The 25,075-nt window shown below is 41.8% G+C and overlaps 2 protein-coding genes across 3 annotated transcripts in view; both read left to right on the top strand.

Annotated features, from left to right (window-relative positions):
- glis1a (GLIS family zinc finger 1a) overlaps nucleotides 1-14,317 on the top strand; it is a 38,670-nt gene extending 24,353 nt beyond the window's left edge. The window contains exons 4-9 of the mRNA XM_084008130.1: nucleotides 1,365-1,478; nucleotides 4,262-4,370; nucleotides 5,516-5,672; nucleotides 10,655-10,779; nucleotides 10,875-10,973; nucleotides 11,437-14,317. Of these exons, the coding sequence (XP_083864256.1) occupies nucleotides 1,365-1,478; nucleotides 4,262-4,370; nucleotides 5,516-5,672; nucleotides 10,655-10,779; nucleotides 10,875-10,973; nucleotides 11,437-11,579 (747 nt within the window). The 3' untranslated portion in view covers nucleotides 11,580-14,317. The remainder of the gene's footprint in view (nucleotides 1-1,364; nucleotides 1,479-4,261; nucleotides 4,371-5,515; nucleotides 5,673-10,654; nucleotides 10,780-10,874; nucleotides 10,974-11,436) is intronic.
- A 1,095-nt stretch (nucleotides 14,318-15,412) lies between these two features.
- LOC311012003 (uncharacterized protein) lies at nucleotides 15,413-23,677 on the top strand. Of its 2 annotated transcripts, XM_084007263.1 has the most exons (3): nucleotides 15,413-15,547; nucleotides 20,131-20,291; nucleotides 20,357-23,677. In XM_084007263.1, the coding sequence occupies exon 3, from the start codon at nucleotides 20,359-20,361 to the stop codon at nucleotides 21,577-21,579; it is 1,221 nt and encodes a 406-aa protein (XP_083863389.1). In that variant the 5' UTR covers nucleotides 15,413-15,547; nucleotides 20,131-20,291; nucleotides 20,357-20,358; the 3' UTR covers nucleotides 21,580-23,677. The 2 variants fall into 2 exon arrangements, with proteins under 2 accessions (XP_083863389.1, XP_083863388.1); XM_084007262.1 differs by lacking the exon at nucleotides 20,131-20,291 and having other exon boundaries at nucleotides 15,435-15,547.
- Nucleotides 23,678-25,075: the final 1,398 nt, after the last annotated feature.

Raw genomic sequence — 25,075 nt, 5'->3', positions numbered from 1 at the left:
TGACTGATGTTCAATCAGATTCAATCAAATAATGTTCATGTGTTTTCAGAAAAAGCTTAATTCCCTCCACCCGGTGAAACACTCACTAATGACAAAGGAAAAACACTGTAATGATTAAGAATCATGGAAATGGACTCATTTACTTTGATGAGGTTGTGAAATACAGCGACACAATCTCCAAGAGCAGAAACTTGGTGCTTTCAAGTTAAATGGTGCGAAAACCTTTATATGTAGGAACGTGGTAATAGTTTTGTTTTCAAAAGAACTACATTTCATGGCATGTTCCTTGATGTTTACTATAATATCTTATTTTAAAAGGGCTTTTGAACTATGAAGGTTCTGGTATGAAGTCTTTCATTTATAAACGGATTGTATCTAAAGTTGACTTAATCAAAGATAAGTTATTATATGGCTGTTATTATATAACACTTCTCTTTCTTACTCTCCTAAAGCCTGCAGATGAAGGTAAATATCCTCTATTTTCAGTTGAGGAGTGCGTTATGTCACATTCATCAACTGCATTTATCCTCAATGTTTGCAATCAATCCATCTGGATGTGACTCTAAAAAATATATACATATATATATCCATAATCCATATCATGTGGTGAACGTTGTGACCTGATTTACATTGCCCTGTACTGATATAAAGAATACATACAGGGTGTATAATAGAAGGTTAAATCTGTACCACCAGTACTTAACTTAAGTACTTGTGCTTTACTTCCATTGTTATGCTTCTTCCCAAAGAGATGATCAAAGATGATCAAAGGGAAAAGTCCAAACACTTTATTGGATATTTGTGAAACAAACGTTGTTTCTTTCCTTTCCATTAATCATCTCACAAAATGTTAAGAATTTAAATGAAGGACTTTTCCTTGTAATGGAGTACTTTACATCATGGTACTTCTTCCACCACTGATTTGGTCAACCATGACCCTAAAACACCATAAAGGAATGAGCCCTCATAAAATAAACATAAACACATCAATTTAAACATTATAGGTGTATTGTGTATTTCAGGGTGTATTTTGTTGTTTGGTGTTGTGTTTTTATGTTATATATTTCAACACTTGAAAGAACTCTCTGAGCCAACCACACCAGTGATGTCATGACTTCAGCTTTGTATCAAAGGAAAGCAGGTCAACTGAACATTCTAAATGTGGTGTCATGACTTGAGTTTCTAGCAAAGCCATTTAGGGCATCTGAACATTCTAAATGTGATGTCATGACTGGAGCTTGTTATCAAAGCCAACCAAACCATGATGGCATGACTTCAGCTTTGTATCAAAGTTAAGCAGGTCAGTATTGCCCTCATAGTTTTCTTGTTTTCTTCCTCCCTTCTCTTTCCTGGTTCGTTCACAGAAGCCGTACGCCTGTCAGATCCCAGGATGCACCAAACGTTACACCGATCCCAGCTCGTTACGAAAGCACGTCAAAGCTCATTCAGCCAAAGGCCTTCAGGAGAGGGAGGTCAAGGTAACGAAAGAGAAAAAAAATGATTCTGTTTTAACTGTTGGACATTTGGCTGGGAGCAGAGTGTGATTCCTTCTCTGGTCACCAACATCTTAAATAAAACGTGCTGTGTTTCTAAACATAGATATAGTTAGTTTATATGAGATTAGGTGTACTAGAAAGACATTGCTATAAATAAAAATGGTTTATATAAACTGTTTTCTTTATTCTGAAATATTTATTCTTACTTTTTGTGGCATTTTTAAGCTTTTATTGGACAGGGGACAGTGGAGAATGATATAAAACCAAGGTGCACCACTGGACACAAACCAGTTGCTTTGTGGTTAAATGGTCAGCTAGCTGGCCTTGCTAAACCGCCATGCCGCCACAAAGCCCCTATAAACTATTTCTTTATTAGCTGATGGTCATGTCATCTTGCTTCTTGACCTCAAATGAACAAAAAATCTGTAAATCTTCATTGAAATTTGGCTGTAGCATGTATGAAGATTCATTCCAGCCCTGTGATAGACTGATGACTTGTCCAGGATGTTCCCTGCTTTCGCCCAGCTGGGATCGGCTCCAGCCCCCCCCCTGTGACCCTGGACAGGATCAGCGGTTACAGATAATGGATGGATGGATTAGATCCATTCCATCTAGTGGTTAACCCTAATCTTGGTTTCTGTGCAGTTTAAGTTTGATACAAATACAGTTTCAGAAACAACGGTTCTGCCATGACTAGAATAACATTCAACATAAAAACCACAGTTCATGATTTTGTATGAAAATGGTCAAATATATATATTCTAATAATAATAATAATAATAATAATAATAATTGATTGAATTTGTATGGCGCTTTTTTCCAGGAGACTCAAAGCTCCCTAACAGGGTTCCAGGTTCCATTCATTCACACACAGTCATACCGGTGGTGGTAAACTACGATGGTAGCCACAGCTGCCCTGGGGCAGACTGATGGAAGCGTGGCTGCCATTCTGCGCCTACGGCCCCTCCGACCACCACCACCAACATACATATTCACACACGACAATGACCATAACACAGTGACAAGGGCGGGGATCAAACCGCCGACCCTCCGAACATTGGCCAACCTGCTCTACCAACTGAGCCACAGTCGCCCCCATAATATACAGTATATATATTATATATATTTACTTTTTTTTTTTTTTTAAATTTGACCAATTTAATTTATATACAGTACACTGCATGCATCTGGACTGTCTCATAGGCATCTTTGCATAGCCTGCACCGGGGGTCCTGTCTGGTGTGGTAGATCCTGGTCTACACCTGGGGTCCTGTCTGGTCTGGTGCCCCGGTCTACACCTGGGGTCCTGTCTGGTGTGGTACCCCTTTCTACACCTGGGGTCCTGTCTAGTGTGGTACCCCGGTCTACACCTGGGGTCCTGTCTGGTGTGGTACCCTAGTCTACACCTATGGTCCTGCCTGGTGTGGTAGATCCCGTTCTACACCTGTGGTCCTATCTGGTGTGGTACCCCCTTTTTTGCAGCATTGTTGTTGTTGTACCTCGTCAATCTCTTGTTGTGATCACACTTTCCACTTGTGGACATTGGAACACTGAGTAGTTGTTTTCGTTTCTCAGTGCTTTAATAGTAGCATTCCAACCGTCCCACATTAACTTCCCTCATCCATGTATGTCGTCTTCCAGTAGCCCACTTCTCATCAGGTCCTGGTTCCCCAACATCTTACACGGACCTTGTTGACCAGGGCAACGTCCGAGCCGGTTTGACTCTAGTATTGGTTTCACTCGTGCCTGAGGTTGAACCTCCTCAATAGAGAAGGGTTCCTCCGTAGTTATAGGTAGCACCCGGTCTCTGTATGCCAAACCCTTGTTTCTGAGAGAAAGAGATGGAGAACAGCAGGAAGACAGAGTCAGCATGTTTATGATTCAGTAGGATGAAATACAACAAAACAAAGTATTACACACACTCCCTGGAAGTCAGAATAGGGAGCCTATTGTTCAGCGATATCTGGGCCTTGTTTGTTTTCTATGGACCGTCAGTGACACTGGGGCTTTGTGTGTATTCCCATGCCTTGTTTGGTTTAAACAGAAACACGTGTGCTTGTAAGTCGTGACATGGCTTACACGCCCTGCGCTGCAGTAAACCCTGTGGGGCTAAAGATGACTTTGAAATATTAAACATGCACTTCATAAAGTCCTCACGGTTATACATTTCTTCGAGCTTATGCGTCACAGCAATTGAAGTTTGTATCTTCATAAACACTGGTTTGGGCGCACATTTTTGGCAGATAGTTCATAACTCTGTTGTGGTTCCTGGGTGTCCTTCGCGAGCTTCTCGGCCCCGTAGCTGTCCTTAAATTGTTTTGGAAAGTCCTGGGGGATGCTCTGTTAACGCTGGCTAATGCAGTAAATTGACTTGCCTTAACTTTGTTGGAACATCTTGGAATAAGATTGCCTCACAAGATTTCTGGATTTTGCGAAGCTGGATCACAACGTGAAACATGAACCAAGCATCTGGTTCAAGCATCATTTCTTTGAAAAATGAACAGTAGAAAACTGCTTGCGGAAATCTAACTGATCTACTGTATGTAATCAAAGAGAAGTGAATCATTTACAAAGTTGAGCTCCATGGGAGCTGTGTTGCCCAACAGCAAAACACAGTTGGAAGACAACTAAGCTGCAGCTTTAATATAATTACTCTCATCCCTACATGAAGGCAGGCACATGCTCTCCAATGTGAAAAACATGATACTAAATGCACCACATTACACACCATCTATGTGAACATCTGTATTTGGTCTGTTTGACAGGTTCAGGTGCACACAGTGCTGGAATCGGACATGTTGAGCGATTGTCTGGCGAGGCAACATCTGCACCAAGGAAACGGCTCACCTTTACCCACCTTAGATGACTTCCCAGGTATGCACAGATAAAACTGGAGCAAAAGTACACGGAGATCGGCGTTTAGCCTCCAACACCTCTCAGGATAGAAGTGAAAACAAAGAAAAGGGTAATTGCCCAAACACCTGGGCTGTGAAGCTGTCCCTTTCATTTTCTCCCATGGCCTCATTTGCTCCTTTTCCTCTCCCTCCTCTCCCATTCCTTCGATGATAGCTCATCATGCCAGTGTTTACCTTGTCCAATTACCGGGCACTGACTGCGGGCAAGTTGGCCCTCTCCCCGCCCGTCCCTCAGCCTCTCCAAACCCGTTTTCCAGCCAAGCTCTTTTTCTTTCCCTTTCAATAGCTGAACCGGGATCAAGAAGCTGTCAGGTACACTGAGGCTCAGTTGGCAAAAGAGAGGGGAGAGTGTCCAGGAGAGCTGTCCATGTCTATTACTTCAGACTACTTGCAGCTTTACCCAGAAGACTTTGAGGGAAAAGCCTCAAACGGCACACTACCAGCTATGTTTATTCAGGGTGAAACAAGCATGTCAGTGTTTAATTTTGAAAATGTCCCAAGAGGACTTTCTCCTTATCAGAAATGTTGCTTTCTGACTGTTATGTATGTTATGTATATATATATATACCTTCGTATGTACATTAGTGCATGTATGCTGGATCTATGGTGACATGTGCTATCATCATCAGCCGCCTTTAAAGCCAAAGCCAAGTGTTGAAAGCCTGGCTGGTATTTGTGTTTCGGCTTTAAATGAACGCCACCAAAAACATTGTTTTGTGTATCAAACATTCAAACTCTTGTCTGAAATGTCTCTCTAAAAGGTTTGTGTCTTGATTCTTTGTAGGGAATGACAGCTGTAGTCAGCTTGAACTGTTACAGCGGACTTTAACCTTGAAAAGAAGACTCACAGCAATTCACCTTCACTCTCTTCTGACATTTTATAGAATAATTAATCAATGAATTACTTTAAAAAAAAGTCAAAGATAAATGGAGAATGGTATCAAACAACAAAAACCTCTTACTGCGCTAGCAGCAAACTGTAGTTGTGTATTCCCAACTTTTCAAAGTTGATACAGACGTTTTGGTACGTTTTGCCTAAACTGGGCTGCTGTTGAAGTTGAAGATCTTCCGTGTATCCTTTAATAAAATCTCTCTCTCTTTCAGGTGTGTATTCAAACTGCAGCTCCGTCCACAACAGGGCAAATTCTGAGTTTCTCCCTCCATCAGCAGACACCTGCTCCCGGTATCGAGGCTTGGAGGGAAACTTTGACGCCAACAGCCCGATAGCTTCACTAACAAGCGCAGGGAGCATGAGAGAGGGGTGAGTGTGAGATTTATATACAAGTTATATATGAAACAGAAACTGTGTTTCTTCAACAATGCTGCAGATGCTCCTTGAAACTCGAGGTGATGATGATGTGACGTCCTCTTGGTCAGCTCAACAGTAGTTACAGGAGTTTATTTTTCCCTTTTTTAATTTGCGGTTTAATGCTCATAGATTGTAGTCCGGTTAAGAAAAAGGACCTTTCATATCATGAGCTGGAAAACAGTGAATGTCAAAAGAAAAGTAGTGCTTTTATGACTTTAAACAGAGTATTTTACTGCTAATGTAGTAATGATGTCCCCAGAGGTAAAAGTAAATGATCAGTTCATCCAAGTCACTTGAAAAAAAACTTATATTTTCCCTCGTACCCCTGCTGGTGCCTGGCAAAGATTTGAGTTATCTACTGCAGGGCCTTCTGCTGCCAACCCGATACAATGGAGCTGAAAGGGATATCATTTACATTTGGCAGTTTTCATCCACAGCTATTTTCTGCGAAAGATAAAAATAGCAAAAAACTGACCACAGCTTTCTGCTCCTCTGTGAGTTTTCGGATGTTCGCCCCAAAATCTGTAATTATTTGACGGATCTGGTATGTGCTGAAGCATTTTTAAACTGCTCAACCCGTCCAATCAGTTCTTCCCCGGGCTGTGTCAAACCTCGGATGTATGCATGCCATCAAAAAAAACCCTGTTGTGATTTGACTTTTCTTCACCTCTCTTGTCTGGAAAGCAGCACAGGCCCAGAAACAGGGAGACTGATGTGAGCGTTTGCATTCTTGAATAAACCAGAGACATTATCACCAGAGATGCAGTTATGGCTTTGTGGTTTTGCTGATTGGGTAGTTGGAGGCCACAGAACGTATGTGTACTGTAAACTGAGACAAATGTTTTCTAGGCCAGTTTAAAAGTAGATGGGAGACTAAAACGACAGCTGAGGGCTTCCAGGGCAGCAGTTTCTACATAATATGGCCCCAAATCGTTATTCATGGAAGAATGGACTGTAAACTAACTTTTATTGACACATCAGTAACAATAAAGGCAGAACGTCCAATAAAAGGGAGTTGATAAGGGCCAAAATAAAGTTTTTGGTTACGAGTGATATAAAATCTTCACATATAATGCACATAGTTTAGCATGAAATTGTCCAGTGCTTCCACGAAGCGTTGGTTTCAAATGGGCTTTAGATGTTGGCAGAGGAGTTAACAGGAGAGTTTAGATGTATTGTTCTCTCTGAAGACAAATTCATACTTATGCTTTACAGAGTTTAAAAAAAGATTCTTAACACAACGTACACTTAGTGGATTCCTTTTTTCTTTCTTTCTTTTTTTTTTAAGTTAAGTTAATGGATTATGTTATTCTGTAAATTCAAATAAAAATGTCTGTTGGCTTATGATGACCATAAAAAAAAAATTTTTTTAATTGAAAGACCTACCTTGACACAATGGCAGGATTTTTTTTACTTGAGATAATTATGTTGAAATTTGAAAAACACCTTTAAAGTTATTAAATTCATTTGAAGCCCTTTAAGTAAAAGAAAGAATGCAAATACAAATATTATACCTACATTTGTCCAGTGAACCCCAGGTTTATTTATTGACGTGTTATACCTTTAAACCTAAAATTAAAAAATAATTAACATTTTAAATGATAAACTTCTTCGAGATTCTTCACTTCTGTTACCTGTTGCAGGATTTCTGCTGGAAGATCCCGTTTAGGTGTAGAACCAACCAATTTGAAGTTGTTGGAGTTCATCAAACAAAGCCATATTTCAGTCCGTCTTTAAGTGCTTTAATTTGTCGTTCAGGTAAAGAGTTTGAGTGCACTCTCGTTAATGCAGCGTCGGCCTCCTTCTCCTCAAAGTTTGCAGCCCGAGCTTCCATGACGCTCTGCACAATCTGTCCATTGACGTCTCGTTATAGACACTGAGGATGTCATAGAATCCCACTGGTGCCCGCAGTATACGACGGCCTGCCAAAGCCAACACCAGACAAGCACTTGTTTTTCCCCCAAATGACTTAGCGAGACGTTAAACACGTGAAAGTAAATTATCTGTGCTTCACAGCAGCAGGCTCTGACCTCATAGCCAGGCGCGTGTTTACTCTGGCTGAAGCCAGCCATTTCAACTTCTTTTAATTATTTAATACTTGAGGGATTCAGAGGCTTGTCCGTCAGCGAGTATTTGTGATGTGCAGCGTGTTTGTGTGTTTTGTGGTCGGGGAGAGCTGGATTGGCCTTTTTGGAGCAGCGGCTCCATCAGATACAGGCACACTAACCGGGATGGCTCTCACACAGAAACACTATTATACAATTTGAAGGAAAGAGAAGTAATGAAGTTTACTTTGCAGAAGCTCAGTCTGACATCGGATCCCAATAGACGGTTTAAGTGAAATGTTTTGACACAGCCACACAGTTTTGTATTTGCTGTATCTCTAACGTGCAATAAGTGTACGCTGGTTTCTCTAAGTGCTTGATTGGTCACGCTAAGATCGCGTTAAATCCCCATCTGTGTTACATACCTCCAACATGAACCTCGGTGATCCGGTAAATCTACATCAGGGTATCTTTCCTCTGTCCAAACTGGAAACAGATCAGTTCAGCGTGCACGAGCTGGCACCTTTTTAGTAAAACCAACTCACCCCCTCCTCTGATCCAGTCCAAGAGTGCTGCTATTAAAACAACAGCCAACAGTTGCATACAGTATGATGTGAATATAAACATACTGTAAGAGCTTACATTCTGCAAGCAGGATTCTTCTCATTCCTGATATAAGGAGGGCAGCTGGCTGTAGTTAGAAGAAAGAAATAAAAAGAAAAATGATGAAGTGGTTGATTCGGTAAAATATGATCAGAGAACGGGTTTCCTGAAGTTGCGATGACAGCCGCTCCCTCAGGCGTGGGCTCTCTGTTAAGCTCGTGCATCTGAGGAGTTTTGCGTACAGCGGCCACAAGACGACAGATCGGCCCAGCAGGGCCACGCACGGAAAAAAGGCTCAGACATCCCAGCTATGTTGTTGCAGCGTTGCAAGAATGTAAGCCGTGGAACAGCCGCGCTTGTTTATAGTTAAGGTCAGATCCGATGGTTCTGGGGCCACCGAGGGGGGGGGGGGGGGCTCCAGCAGAAGTGTTGAATTCTTGGGGCTCGCAGTCATCGTGGCACATTCGCTCCAACAGTGGTACTATATCAAAGCCCACTTTGTTTACATAATCCTATACAAAGCCTGGTCTTTATTACCTTGGGAAGCCACAGCCATCTGTAAGTTATATCAGTTTGGGTTTCAAAAAGTCCTTTTGATTAGTTTTGGCTTTTATTACGTTTCTCCATTGAACACGGAGACTGTTAAATTAGATGTAATAGCATTTGACATGGGAAATGGGTAATAAAGAGACCTGGGGATGATAAATGATAGATATGTAGAAGAAATCTCTTTTTTTTAGAGCTGGACAGATGCAAATATAGATGGCGCTTTGGGCCAGAAGCCATCAGTGTCTCTGACAAGGCCTGGCTTGTTTATGAAGCCCACTAAAAAACCTTCCAGCAGAAACCAAGGCCATTTGGCTCTCTAGGGACCGATACGCTACAGTACATCATCCAGGAGACTTATCAGGCCTGAGAGCGAGCTCTTTGAAGGAGCCCACTTGGCTCCACTGACTCATGTTGAGTCAGAGTGTTTGTGCACAGTCAGCACATTCTTGCAGCGTAGCGATGGATACAGCTACAAAGCCCGCCTCCGTTGGCCCCCCTCGAGGTGGAAACACTCCCTTCTATAAACTGCACTGTTTGACAAGAGTTTTAAGTATTTGCATCAGACAACACAGCTGCTGCAACACAAATATAATGGCACAAACACTTGGTTCTAGGTCTGATTTGATCTGCGTGTTAAACTTTCATGAAAAGTAGTTAACTATATGTCCTGTTGCTTTTTTAAAGCAACACTTAAGAACTTTTCCTCTTCGGGCCCCCTACAGGTTGGAAGGGAATTGTCCATTACTGCCGTTGTAAATAATTTAGCCTACTGCAGCCTACTGTCGCACGCACGTTATTTGTTTGTATGCAGAACCGGCTCTGGAAACGATGAACGATTTGAATGATGTCCAGTGACGAGGTAGAGTAGCTAACACCTTAGCTAAGATTAGCTAACATGAGCCATAGCGATAGTTACATATTAGCACAATAGCTAACGCCTTAGCTAACATGAGCCAATAAAATAATCGACAATGTATTGTACACAGATGCACACGGTTGGAAAAAAAATGATTAGGCTACCGGTATTATTTACAAGTCCAGCAGCAACAAAGCCAAGTCACCATCCGTCTTGCATTTTGTAGCCTCCTTCAGCTCTCGCCAACGAGTGTGAGCCAGTCCGATATTCACTCTCGTACGAGCTCGTTCTTTGTCATGCTCCCGTTTTCTTTTCTTCGCCTCATCGGACATTATACTCCTCCTTTTCTTTGCAGGCTCTGCCATGGCGCCAATTTAAAAACTACCTAGCTGCAAGGTATCTTCCACGCACCTGCTGGGTGTTCTCCCACTGATCTCCACACAGAGCCTCCACTTACCGGCTTTTGTAACGCTTGCCGTAAAGCAGGTCTAATTCGTAGTCTCATTAGAACTACAAAACCGCTACCCGACGAGGCAAAGTTACATAGTGCGGTTACAGCCAATGGAGGGCCGCAGAGCGAATGCTGAAGTGCCGTTCACCAGTTTTGAGGTGATGAACCACTAAAACTATTTTGGAAACATTATTTTAAGGCACTAAATACTCTTTAGTGTTGCTTTAAATGCCGTCTCTAAAATGATTTATCTAATAAATTCAAAAGAATGCAAACAAAATTGTTGAAATGACCGTAAAAGAAAGAGGCTACTGACATTTCATGTGCGAAACATAAATGAATCAAGTTTAACTGTTCTTCAGGGTTCCCTTTTCACACTCCCACTAAATGTGTCTGTAGTGAGTAATTCAGCTCCCTGTCTCGCCTTCAGAAACGGATCGTTGTTCATGTCCGCTGACGTCAGCCCAGTGAGCTCCTCGTCAGACCGAGTGGACGTCCAGCTGCAGGACTACCACAAAACCTACAACCACCAGCAAGTATTCTCACAGCAGCAAGGTACCGACAGAGACCACCGCACACGTGTCAGCGTCTGTGTGATGTTTGGTTTCTGGTGCTGCTGTTCTTGATGCTCTCCTCTGTGGTTCTCCAAGGGTGTCTGTACGGAGAAGGGAAGGTGGTTCAACCAGTCGGCGATGGAGGCTTTGAACCCGCCAATTACTTCACAACCTCCTCCACCTCTCACTCTGCAGGTAAGCCTCCATAAGCAAAACGTGCAGACTTAAAGCATGAATCAGCATGAAACAGCTTAACAACTTAAACGTCCACTGAAGATACGTAGAAATGATCTGTGTGGAGCAATGAGGAGACACATTCCTTGAATATACAAAATACAGGAACCAAGCATAGATACAATATTGTTGTAGACGTTGTTTCTTTTACCGTGGCCTGATACTCACATCGCAGCGTATATCTTCTTAACCAGACTGCCCTCATGCTTTGGATGTCATAGAGTCTGTATATAGGTCTGGTCCTTTGGTGTATCCCTTTGCTTTAAGATGATTTGTTGTCAATGGCAACACAAGGTAAGGTAGCTAACTGGCTATGACCTCTGTGTGTAATGATGTGTGATTCATTCTTAAAATCTCATTCACATGAAAAGAAATGAGCTGTTGCGACCAAACGTGTAGACATGTACTGTTTTCCTTCTCTTAGGGTTCGACTTGTTGCAGGACCTGCAGGGTCACGCTGGGGGCGGCTACTCCATGTCTCCCTGCTCAGACGACAGCTTCCTCTTCCAGGCAGGAGGCGTCGACCGCTGCCTCAACCAGATCTACTCCATCTACCTGGACTCATGACGGGCCACCCAGAAAAAAGAAATCAGTAATGCAAAAAAAAAAAAAAAAAAAAAAGAAGCAGCAGGCAGGAGCCAATCTAAATAACAATATACTGCTTATTCAAGGCTGAAGTTGGCAGAAATGTGTTCTTGACAGCAAATATGTGAGTGGGAGTTTTAACTGTACAAACAAAATGCAGAGTTGACGGCAGGCAGAGCGGCGGGCAAAGAGGAAATCTGGTGAAATTCTAAATGTGAATAGCGGTGGCTTTGTTTTATTCAGAGATGTCCACAGCATCTGTGATGTGGACAGAATGAGCTGAGAGCTCGTTGGAAAGTCACAGATATCTAGTGATTTTAATTCTGCCTCCAGGTAAAACCAGGACATTTGTCTGAATAGGATCTTATAATGTAGTGGTTCCCAGCCTAGCGTCCATAAATACTCCTGTTGGGGTCGAGCAGACTATGAAGATACCAAAGAAAGAAATGACACTGTTCTGCTTATTCAATCTGTGAAGGGCTCCGTGCATCGGTGGAAGACACGACACAAGTCACAACACGTTGGTCATTTCAAACACATATTGATGGGTAAAATAAACACATGCTAATTCTCTACAGTGTGCATTGGATTATTTTAGAGGGAGATTTATGTTTTATACTTTTTGGGGCAATATTCTGTCCATTAAATGAGCCCCTCACAAGATTGAATAAGCACAGTGCACCAAAGAGCACCTGCCAGTGATCACTTCAATGACCCAGCAGCGCTTCTGTTGTCTTTAAAACACACTTCCACTCATTTGTGTTTGACTTCAGATGGTTTTGTTTTTTTATGTGTAATAATAAATAATAATCTGAGACGGTTAGAAATTAGTAAAAATGTTCGTTACATTGCAAACAACTCACAAGACATATGCGAGGTGTGAGAAGGGGTTAGCTTCATTTTAAAAAGAAGCGTGGAAGCATTCTAATATGATAAAATGGATGATGAGTTGCACTTAAGGAGTCGGAACAACAGAGCAAAGAATCATTTGAGAGCTGTGCCTTTTTTCTTGTCAAAAGTTAGATGGTGAGGTGACCCCACTCTCATATCTGTAGGCTAAATCTTTATCTCCAGTCAAAAGACAGTTAGCTTAGCATAGCACAAGACAGGGAACAGCTAGCGTGGCTCTGTCTAAACGTAATATCTGCCCACCAGTAACAAGAAAGCTCAATTAACATGTTAGATCTCGGTTATTTCATGACTGAGTCCGTGCACGCAGCCAAGAAATCGTCCAATAAAACCGCAAATTAGCACATTTCAGATTTTGGGCGGATATAAAGAAATGAGATATGACTTGTTAGTTGTTGATCTTTAACGACACTGGTAGGCAGATTTTGTTTTGTAGTTTTGGATAGAGGGAGACTAGCTGTTTCCAATGTTTAAACCAAGATAAGCTAACCAGCTGCTGGCTGTAGCTTCATATTTACTGTGCAGACATAATGACAACAATAACTAGAAGTGCACTCGGGAGACCGTAGGCCTCCTCCAAGGCCGTTTCCCTGAGTGAAACACAATGCGTGTGTCCGATCTGGGTTTTTTGAGATCCGCTTCAGCATGTAATGGGTTCTCCTTTGGCCCGTGCTATACCCTTGCACCACGTTTCATGAAAATGTCAAACAAACCATTAAACTAAACCCAAAACATAACCTCACTGGCGGAGGTGCTAACAATAATAATCCTTTTGATTTGATGGCTTTTCGAGCAAGAAACAAAGAGTTTTTTTTACTGAAGGCAATCATCAAAAACAACATCCAAATGAAATAATCCATATGGTAAACAAAAAAGAAACAATTAAAAATAAGTATAAAATCTTGCATTGACACAACAGAGCTGAGAGAGAAAAATAAGTCTATAAATGTGTTTCGGGACAGAGTTTAAAAGCTGAGACGGTGCCAGCAGACAGAATAGTTTCAAACTGGAAGACTGCACTTAAGGTAAACCTGCATCCCCGGATCTAAGAAATGTAAAGAGTTCAAAGTTCACTGATGTTCTGTAAGTAATGAGTAGGAGTTTCAAAGAAACTAGCAAACAATGCAGAAAGGGTTTAAAACTGGAATGGTATCTTCTCATCCAACTCTCGGCCAGAAAGATAATAATCTTATTCCCTCAAATGATTATTTAAAGGCTGTAGCGTGTCACCAAAGTGTCATTGAGAAAAAAACCCAACTGCTTGTTAACGTACATTTCTCTGCACAAGAGGGAACCGCAGTGTACACTAAACTGTAGCAGTGCTGCCACCAAGTGTCGGACTGACCGTATATAAATATACTCTAGAGCGTGTGGTGCAGATCAGTGTGACCTGGGACTTAAAGCTGACACACAAAACAACAAGAACTGCACTAAGATGTATCGTCCGTGATTTGTCCGTCATGGACTGAGAGGTGCCAACAAAATATGTTTCAATATGTGTAATCTTACATCGATCAAGACAATAGCATAATCTCCTTTTTTTTTATATCGTCTCTTCTGTTTCTTGATGTGTTTGTTGTATCAGTGTTATATTCAGTGAGAGGGAGGTGTGCATTGTTTACAATACGTTCTCTGCACTCTTTCTGTCTCATTACAGACACTTTAAGAAAATGACCAACCAGAAAAAAAATGTTTACACTGATTTTGTAGCAATTCAGAGATTTTCTTATTATTGTCATTGAACAGTGTATATAGACTGTAAAAAAAAAATGCATCTGTCTTTTATATCTAAATAAATACATTTGTTTGTATATGTTTTGTTAGTTTGAGAGTTTTAAATAATGTTTACTTTTATTATCAATTAATCTCCCATTTATTTTATTGATTAATAGTAACAGAATATCAGAGATTTCCCGACAAAGAAAAGTAGCAAATCCTCACATTTGAGAAGCTCAAAGAGTGAAATAATCAATAGATTCTAAAAAATAATTCTCTGTGGGTTAACTTGGAAAGCGAGTATGTTTTGAGCTTTTTGAAAGCTGGTCAATACTGCCATCTATTGGTAATACTGATTTCCACTTTTAAGAAAATGTGGAAATGAATGTATTAAATTAACTGATTAAAGCTTATTTATGAAGAAGTAAACAAACCAATAAGCAATGAAAGGAGTTGAAATGAAAGTTAAGAATGTTAAAATGAGATCAGAGATGGATGCTTACTGTATGCTCCAAACTAATGTATAACTGTGGTGGGAAGTAATTAAGTATTTCCTGAACTGTACAGTTTTGTTAACTTGTACTTTACTTTAGTATCTTCATTTTATGCTACGTTATATAACTACTTTGCAGATTCTGATTAAAATATAATAAATAAATAAATAAATGTAATGTATGTATTAAAGAGAAACTTTATCGTTCCTCAGGGGGAAACTTCACAAGCAGATAAAATTAGCTCCACGTTTACAAGCTGCAACACTAACGTGACGTATCTTTGTGTGTCAATAATTGTAAACCAACTGTGTAACATACATTATCCTGAAATGAGCCATTCTGCATAGTGAGTCATTTTTTACTTTTGTTCCATTCTAAATCTTTTTGTACTTGAGTTTGTATTTAGTTCGGCCACCAGGGGGCGCCCTGCGGTCACAGCGCTGCAGCAGCTCAGTTCAACTTTTTATGAACTCAGGGAGGAACAAATCTTCAGTCGCAAATAACATCAACTTTAACTGTACAGTGTGAATGGATCAACACGACGAACACACACACACACACACACACACACACACACACACACACACACACACACACACACACACACACACACACACACAGTGAGTGGAAGCTGTATTTCCACATTCCCCTCAGAGGGAGGCACACCCTCAGATCCGGAGGAGGAGGCGTCCAGCAGGGACTGTTGATGGGATGCAGAGAGGAGACAGACGCTGCCGCCGTCGCTCCCGGTGATGTTTGACTCCTCAATCACAGCTTCATCTCTGGAGAGCTTCTGGCAGAGAGCGACGTCAGCAGGCAAGCTGCTCAGAGGTAAGAGGACACTTTTTAAACAGGTTTTCCCACAAACAAAAAAACAACAACAGGTGTGCGTTCAAGTTTTAGGTGTGTGTGTGTGTGTGTGTGTTTAAATATTTCATGGAGCTTAAATCATCCACACGCAGCTGCAGCTGCAATTATGGTGGCCTATAACTTGACATTATTATTATGGTGTGTTTTGTGCAGAGCTGCAGCCAGATAATGAGCAACACTGACATCATGGGCTTCCTCTCCAGGAAAGTTGACCCCACCAAAAAAAGTACATAAAATTGTCTCAATAATCTATAATGGACTAATGAATATAATTTCTATACTGTATCGATTTAGTCAAGTGTTAGATTTGCAATTTCCTTTCCCTCATTAAGTATTAAATAATGACAAAATCAGCCTTTAAAGCACCACAGCGGTGCTGCAGCTGTGGCCCCGGTTTTAACGTCCAAATGTTTTATGATGAAAAGCTGTATGAAAGGAGAAAGGAGGCCGTTATTTCAGAGGAAGCTCTGCTGCCAGAGAGGATGTAGCAGCTCACATTGTTAGCAAGTGAGATCACCCATGTTCTCCAGATTCAAACCTCTCGCTCTGGGCACTCTCTCATTCACACCCTGACAGGAGATGGAAATCCCTCTGTTTGGATAAAGATGCGTCACGCTCCCGGTTCTGAGGTTAAGTGTCTCCTGTGTTGTGTGTAACTTCAAAATCCAAAGGCCGACTCATCCGTCAATACAGGGGGCGCTTGCTTGACACACATATGTGGAAATGCTGATCTTCATGAGCTGTCAGATTGGGAGATGTGTTCAGCTCTTACCCCTTTTCCACCAAAGCAGTTCCAGTGCTGGTTCGGGGCCAGTGCTTCGTTTGGAACCGGTTTTTCTGTTTCCATCGACAAAGAACTGGCTCTGGGCCAGAAAAATCAGTTCCAGAGTGGCACCACCTGAGTCCACTCCAACCTTTAGACTGTTTGTGTTGTCAGGCTGAGATGGAAGTCAAGTTATCTTCACCGGTCAAAAGTCCTAATCAATCCAAAGCATCCAAATCTAAGCAAAGTGGTGTTCAAGCTTTGAATCTATTCCCTGTTGATAGCTATCAGTTAGGACAAAAGATTTTTACAGAGCAGCATGCAAATAATGACAAGTCGCATGATATGAAATGCTGTGCACCAACAGGAGGCTCCGATCACATGGTAAAAGTTGGAGAGCAAAGTTGGAGAGTAAAAGCAAACACGCGGTCTACCCCCTTATCTGAAAAATATTTCTTTTTTTAATCACACATTCAACTCTATTAATCTCCTCCAAAGCATTAAGTGACCGTTGAAGGCACTTTACAAGTAAGGATTTGTGAATAAATGGCTGCTTTATAATAAACAGGAATGAACTTCTGATGCATCATCAAGTTGGGGACTAGCTGGTGAACACTGAGGAGCTTTTAGCAGCAGACATTCCCAACAGGAGCTGGTAGAGACCCAAACCGGAGCAAAAAGTAGAGTGAATATTGGACTATCACACAACTTCAAGTCAATGCTATTGCATGCACAACATCAATTTAAATTATGTGTTTCTGCTGCCCCCATATGGCCTAAAAAAAATCACATATAGCAGGTTTAAGCGACAATGTTTGATTGACCAAATCATGATAGCATGTTCTGTCTTAAATCGTGTAAAAAGTCATTATACTATAGAAGTATCTCTGCTGGGGTCACATGATCTCAAACGTTGATTGAAGCATCAAGGTGAGAAATAGGGAATGGAGGCAAAAGAAGTTTCATCACTGCTGTTTATTTTGACAGTTAGAAGCAGTGATGGACGGCTGTTCGACACTTCTCGGCTCCGATTGGTGGTTTTTCTTCATAATGCCACTAAAAGGATTCAGAGGAGTCCGATTTTTTCTTTTTTTTTGTAGATTATCTGTCTCACGTACAAAGTTATTTTTTGTTACCAACTGTAGCTTCTATCAGTCAGTGTGGAGGCCTGCCTGCCTCTAGATTTCCTCTTGTTGGCGTTTCTCTGCCCTTTGTGTTCAGCTGTTGGTGCCCAGGTTCACCCCCAGCACTCCTTATATTTATGCCAAACAAACTGCTGGTCGTCTGCTGCCGATGTAAACTCTATCACCTCTTTTGGCCCAGAGAGGAACAAACTGCTGTATGAAATATATCGCCGCTGGTGGAAGAAGTACTCAGACTTAGTCAAAGTAATCCAGCACTGTAGACATAGTGTAGTCCTGTATTCACTGAACTACAAAATCATTAGAATTATGTTTTAAGTAATCACTTTTATGTTGCTGCAGGTAAATGTGGAGCTAATTTAAATAACTGTATATGTTGCCAGGTGTCTTAATCTGTAATAATGCATCAAAATTAATGATATATTTTGTTTTAGTAACATTATATAATAACATCATCAAATAATTATGTTGCTGCTGGTCTAAGAACTACCATACCGCCCTCTAAAATGTAGTAAAGTACCTCAAAATTGTACTGTTTACTTTTCACTACTGGATATTGGCTGAATACCGTTAGATGTTAGATTGACACACGGCAGTGTAAATAAATCTGGTGGGTACCTACGGTATCTCATCCTCCCGTATACCCGGCCAAACACTGCACTCCTCTCATGGATGCATGACATCATCTCTCCAAGCAACACAGAGTCAGAGTTTCTTTCCTTTGACACACACTTCCTGCGTTTGTTTTTTTGTTGAGAATTCTGATGCTCTGCTGAAGTCGAGGCTAAAAAATCCACATGTGCTCTTCTGATTTCCATGTTTATGATGCTCCCATGGTTTTTCCTTGTACATGAAGGTCAGCTTTTGTGTTTGGAGCTTGATGTCATAGATGTATTATAAGAACTGGATAATGGACTACAAGACGGCACCCGTTCATCTGACTGAAAATTGCTTGCTAAGTGCTAAGACAAAAAGGTTTTCTGCTTCTGCCCGGCGTGGCCAATAGACTTTATAATGGGATGACAACACGCCACACACTTAAAATAGCTTTTCACTTTGGTCCCGACTGAAATATCTTATGAAATATTGGATGGATTCTGAGGAGATATTTTGTGCAGACATTCATGTTCCCCTCGGGATTAATAGCAATAACTTTGGTGATCCTTTAACCGTTCACCATCTCGTTCTAACATTTTAAATTTAGCTACATGTGATACAAAACAAGAACAGGATGAAGCTGTCAAACAAACTGTACATTTAATCACAATGACATTTAGGTGCAGCCACATCTGCCACATCAAGAGCATTCAATTGTTTGTGTGTCCCATGAAGCGCAGATGGTTGGAAAAGTCCATATAAGTGCAGCCATAAATAGATATCACCCAAACATAATCATTCAGGTGCATAATTGCTAAAATAGAGAGAGAAACAGAACTATACTCAAATATCTTAGACACTATATGTCACCTTTTGCCCGAAAAATAACTTGTTTTTGTGGCTGCAAAAAATAATTATTTTCATAATTTCTGCTGATACATTTATCGGTGAATCGTTTGGTCTTGTTGACATCTAAACGTGTTTTTCTCCTATAATGCAATTGTTGTGCTTATGAGGTCTAGAGGATCTCAGCTGACAAAGGTGGTCTCTCTTAAACACTCCACTGGTCTTGAACTGGCCTTGGTCACATTCCAGCCTCCTCACTGTGGAGCAGCTTTCAGCTCTATTGTGGTTGGATGTCACGACTAAACACACTCGCTCTCTTCCTGCCTGCCTCACATGTGAAGTCTCTCACAAAACACAGGCCTTGTTTATGTCGACCACATGTGCTTTCATGTTCAGGCGGCGTCACCGAGTACACGGGAGTTTCAGGAAGTGACCAGCAATTAGTTTTTTGTCATGTCACGGTCTCTCAACGAGACAGAATGAAACCTGAGATGAAAGTAGTCCCACAGGGGTCATTTTAACGACATGAAATTACAGTGGAATTAAGCATTTTTAGGGACCTTCTCAAATAAGATAATGTATGGCGTACAAATGTGTTTTGATGTCTTGCATGTTTGTTCCTTTTCATTTTAACATTAACCTGCCCACTGCACTGTACTTACCATACAACTTTAAAATCTATGGAAAATCATTTTTCTTTTGTACCTAGTAAACAACATGTATGAGTGGGGAGATGGAAATGCACATTTATATAAGTGTCAACTATTCTTAATTCAAAATATAGGCCTGTTGCCTGGCAACCATGTATTTTATTCCTAGTCCAATCAGCATTTTACACTGAAAGAAATCCCCAAAGTTTCTCCATTGTATTTTATTCTATATTTCAATCTTTTGTGGGGGTTTTTATGCTTTTTTTTTTTTAAGTATTTACGTTTTCTTTTTTTTCTTTCTTTTTTTTAACTTTTTTTTTTTGCAACTTTTTGGCTTTAACTCAACCGTGTTCAGGTTTATTTGTCGAGCACAACTTTTACATCGGATTTGAGACGTTACAGTCTAAGTAAACCAGATAACCTGCTGGCTGAACTACTTTCGTCTCCAGCTTTATCTTCAGGTGATGTTTGTACAACTTCCATCTGTTATTTTACGGCACAGCCTTCACGTGAAAGTCAGAGCAGCATCTGTTTCCTCTTCAACAGCCAAACACTGAACTCCTGATCCCTAGTGACCCGTGTCACCATGCCAACTGCCACGATCCTCACAGCAACCGGGAGTCCTCAGAGAAGTTGCTAGGTTTACAACAGTGAGCCTGCATATAGTGGATCCCCTCCAGTGCTGAAAGAGAGAGACCAGGAGGCAGGTAGGCTGCCTGGCAGAGAGGCTTCGTAGTGACGTTTCAGTGTCTGACTGTGTTTTCTGTTCCAGAGATGGTTCGCCAGTGTGGTGCCCTGCTGACCGTCATGTTACTGGTGAAGACGGGACTTGTGGGTGGATGCGTGTGTCCGGCAGCCACCATTTTGTCCCAGTTTCCTTCTGAGGTTCCTGCTGACGTCTGTTGCTTGAACTTCTCCGGCTCCACTTTCAGCCACGTGCGCTGGTCTGTGTTTACCAATGAGACAAACATAGAGACGCTGGATCTCTCCTTCTGCAATATCAGTTCTGTGCACACGAGTGGCAGAGATGTCTCTACGTTGCAGAAGGTTTACTTAGGTCGCAATAGACTAACAGCGTTGCCAGGGGAATTTCTGGCCAGCCAGCCCAGCCTGATGGAGGTGGATCTGAGCGGGAACCTGATTCAGGAGCTTCCTGAGGGTTTCCTACAGGGCTCAGACAGCCTCCAGAAGCTGGATCTGCAGGGAAACCAGCTGCGCTTCCTCCCAGGCTCCGTGCTGCAGAAGACCCGTCTGCAAACACTGGGGCTGGATAGAAACCCCTGGGACTGCTCCTGTTTGTTCCTGGAGGGCCTGGAGGAAGGCAGGAAGGCTAACAGGTCTTCTAAGCTGCAGGATCTGGTTGGGAACCTGACCTGCGTCTCTCCCCAGCACCTGGCCGGCAGGACTGTGTTGTCGCTGAGGTTGAGTGACGTATGCCGTCCCGCTGGCCTCACCGCGCTCTTCATCGTGCTCCCTCTGGTCATCCTCTCCGCCTTGGTGCTCTGCTGGTGCTGTGGGAGGAAGAAGAAGGAAGCACCTGTGAGCACCTCTAAAAAGAGGAAGTCCAGCTCCAGCTCCAATGGCCAGAAGCACCGCAGCAAGCAGAAAGCTGCAGCCACTCAACTGAATAAGGCTGCAAACTGTGGCAATGAGGGCATCCTGAAGAACCAGCTGCTGCTCCGCCCGGCATCCACCCTCCTGGGCAGCACCAGGGACATCTATGAAGAGGTGGAGATCAAGCTGGGCTCAGTGGAGTCTATTCCCCGAGCTTCCTCACGCTGCTCCAGCCCCACAGAGGGGAAGCAGGGCCCCCAGGGGCCCGAGGGGGGCAACAAAACAGACCTGGACTCAGTCAGTGTGACCGAGGTGATGAAAGACTCGGCTGACAGGGAGAAGGCTTACCTGACCCAGTCGACTGAATACTACAGCCTGGTGCCGGGTATCGAGTTGGAGGACTCGGACCACGGCGAGTATGAGAACGTCAGCCTCTCGTGACACCGTGTTAAAGGAATAGTTCAACATTTTGGGAAATACGCTTACACGAGAAGATCTGAACCCCTCGTGTTTCTATGGTAAAAGTCACTAAAACCTATTTCCTCACAAAACACCTAATGGCCTATAGGTCAAGAATTCATACGCTAATTGGGAAAATGTCACAGGATACGAGACATGGATGCAAACTGCAACATGGCGATGGCAATAACTGTATCTTTAGATGTTTCTTTAGACATTCATATCTCCACAGTGGCTGAATGGATTTTTACCATTCAAACTGCATTTAAACTGTCTGTCTCCCTTCATTCTTTTGCTATTTGCGCTGTGATGATGGCCCCTACCAGTCACTTGCAATGTTAGTTTATATCTAGAACAGACCCTGGGAACATAGAGATGACCCCAGAATGAGGCTCACTGTTTCTCCCCGCGTTTAGGCTAAAATAAACCTATAATAAACCCTGCATCTATCTTCTCATCTCACTCTCAGCAAGTGTATTTCCTCAAAATGTCTAATTGTTCCTTTAAATCCACTAGAAGAGACTCTGTGTGTGTGTGTGTGTGTGTGTGTGTGTGTGTGTGTGTGTGTGTGTGTGTGTGTGTGTGTGTGCATTAGTCACAGAAAGTGAGTTATCTCCTGACACAGAGAGAGTGGTCAGACCGCTGCGGTATCACAATGTAAGAGGAAGTGATTTGATCCAAAGCTCTCCCTGTGGGACTTCAGGAACGCAGTGACGGTTTGAAAGGGAGGGCCACTGTTTTCACTGTGGAAAAGACATTAATTCTCTTGACCGCTGTATATGTAGCCCGCATATGGTTTTCACATCTTAAGGACAGGACGTGTGTGTTTTTAATGCTTTTGTAAACGTTTCCTTTACCTCACCCGATTGTTCTATGCATTCCAGTTTGACTCCTGTTACATATTACGCTGCATACAGGCTGTTCTGGATCCAGAACATCCAGAAATGTAGGTGCAGAACAATGACTAATCCCGGCGCTATGCCCACAGTTAATTCACTGTGAAGTGTGGAATGTGAAGCTTGGACGAGAAGTCTAAATTTATATGTGTCATTGTTAAGCAGGGATAAAAGGCGCGCTCGCGTTTCTACGTCACACACTGAAATGTGCATTAATGCTGGAAAGTATCAGGGCGTCGAGATCTCAGTGCAGGTGAATGCTGGTCCAAGATAAGAATCTCTGTAGCGCCGGTTCAGTGAACGGAGATGCAGAGCGTTTCTGTGGTGCGACGACATAATGACACTGGAGACACTAAACAACAACAGCAACATCAGGGTCATCGTGCAGGGTCAGGGTGTTATCTAAGATGTGGAAGACAGATGTCTCACTCGCACACAAATACTAATTGGATTTTAAGTTAAGTGAGACAGAGAGAGAGGGAGGGGGGAGGGAGTGAAAGGGCGAGAGGGCGCAGCTACAAGGGTGTGGATCTTCCTGGAATTTAAAACAACAGAGTTGTATTTTCTGGAGGAGTTTTTCACGTATTTTCCATCAAAGCTGTATGCATTTACATCAGAAGGTTTACCGCCAAGAAGCCCTTCAAACAGGCGAATGAGTGAATGTTACATTTTTAACACGGATAATAACATCGCCACTAACTTAGCTACTGGTCACTGCTAATGTCCTCTGTTTTTTCTTCTTTGGTTATTTTTAGGCAAAAATGTTCTGCTGTATTTATTTGTTTTGTCTCTAATTATTGTTGATTCGTCTGTCAGACTGCACATTATCATTTAATAATGATAACTGGCAAATGTAAGATTCATGGCTGCAAAGCAATGATCTGGCTGTTGGCGGGATGGGTTTTTATCTAACGGTAACTTTAAACCAGTCTCTTCAAACTCAATCTATTTATATTTGACTCGTTTTTAGGCCATCAAAAAAAAAAAAAAATAAGTTTGAAGTCAAATGAGGCCTTATGGAGTGTTTGATGGTAAACTGATTCTGTAACAGCTACTAAATAACATGTCGTAACATTAACAATTAATTTCTGTTAAAACAAAATGGGTATACTGTTAAGATACACAATAAAAGCACTGATTTTCAGCTTTACGTTTATACCTGCAGATGCACTACCTTGATTGTTTTTTTTTTTTTAATTGTTCAAATAAAAATAAATGCTGTTTTCAAGATTTCTGCCTCAGGATTATGAATGATGATGAAGATGATGACGATGATGATGACGATGACAAACAAAAACCAAATTATGTAATTAATTTATATGCTGCTTGTTTTTGAGAGCATGCTGTGGATCTTTTTTCCGTGGACCCTGAGCTCTTTCTGCCCAGACAATGACCCAGGCCGGCACCAGTTACCTGAAATCACCACTTTTCTTTTGAGCTCTGATTTCACTCACCGTGGGAAGTTGTAATTACCGCATTGGGTTTCCAAATACAATCGGTCCGTCCTGTTCTCAGAGGTTTGAACCGACAACCAGTAGATCCAGTAGCTGAGGCCAGGAAATTACTGGAAAACATTGTTTTGGCGTATCCATGGATGCTAATCTGGCAGTTTAATTAATCTAGATAAAGACCACAGAGCAACCAGGGTCTAGATTTACAGATGGAGACATAAAAGTGGAAATAAAAATATTGTGTGCCATATTTACAGCAGTGAGGAGTACGTAGACCATTTACTAATTTATTATATATATCATTATTTGTTAATGGTTTGATATTTTGGATACAACCCGAACCTGTGTTGTAATAACTAGATCTCTGCTGTCACACAAATGTAGTGAAGTAAATAAGTACAATATTGGCCTCCAAAATGTAATGGAATAGCATGAAATGGAAATACTTGGTTAAAAAAAAAAAAGTAAAGTACTTCAGTGAATGTAATTACTTTCCATTGTTGCATATTTAAATACAAAAATAAGAATAAACTTCACAGGAAATGTACGTAATGTGCTTCAGACAACTAAATTAAAACGTACAGGAGAGAGAAAGAAGAGAAATCTCAGCAACATGCGCACCATGAACAGCCGAACTGTAAAGAGTATCATATACAGACCTATTGAGGTGGCATTACTAAGATGTTCTTGACTGTTTTCTGTCAATAAAAGAGCCTTTAGGTCTTTGTTTATAAGATACATACAGACAGTGAGGCCTTGTGGCTGAGGCTCAGAGCCCTGCACAACACCACAAGAGCGCCATCTCCTGACAGCAATGCAAACTACCATTTATCAGCCACACAATCCATATAGATTCCTTTTATTGTGACGAAGGCATTAATCTACTAGTAAATGCACTAAGTTAAAGATAGGAGTGCTGTGAGGCTCACAACTCCACTGCAGCTGAAGAATAAGGAAGTCCACAGTGATCACTTGTCCAGGCTGTGATGGAGGTTCGATGGCCTCATAGATGTAAGGGGAGAGCAAACAGAGTCAGAGGATAAAACAGACTCTGATTTAAACAGACTGCTGTAACAATGTGGAAAAAACAACAACAAACAAGCGAGCAGAGCCCAGCAGCCAGTGACAAAG

This window comes from Eutrigla gurnardus (genome assembly GCF_963514095.1).
Source record: "Eutrigla gurnardus genome assembly, chromosome: 4".
Lineage (NCBI taxonomy): Eukaryota > Metazoa > Chordata > Actinopteri > Perciformes > Triglidae > Eutrigla > Eutrigla gurnardus.
This window is presented reverse-complemented; position numbering and strand designations above follow the sequence as displayed.

Excerpts from the sequence above, each read along its gene's own strand:
- LOC311012003 (XM_084007262.1), top strand. The coding sequence starts at position 15,469 with ATGTTTGACTCCTCAATCACAGCTTCATCTCTGGAGAGCTTCTGGCAG. Across the intron at positions 15,548-20,356 it reads AGCAGGCAAGCTGCTCAGAG|AGATGGTTCGCCAGTGTGGT; the intron begins GTAAGAGGACAC and ends TTTCTGTTCCAG.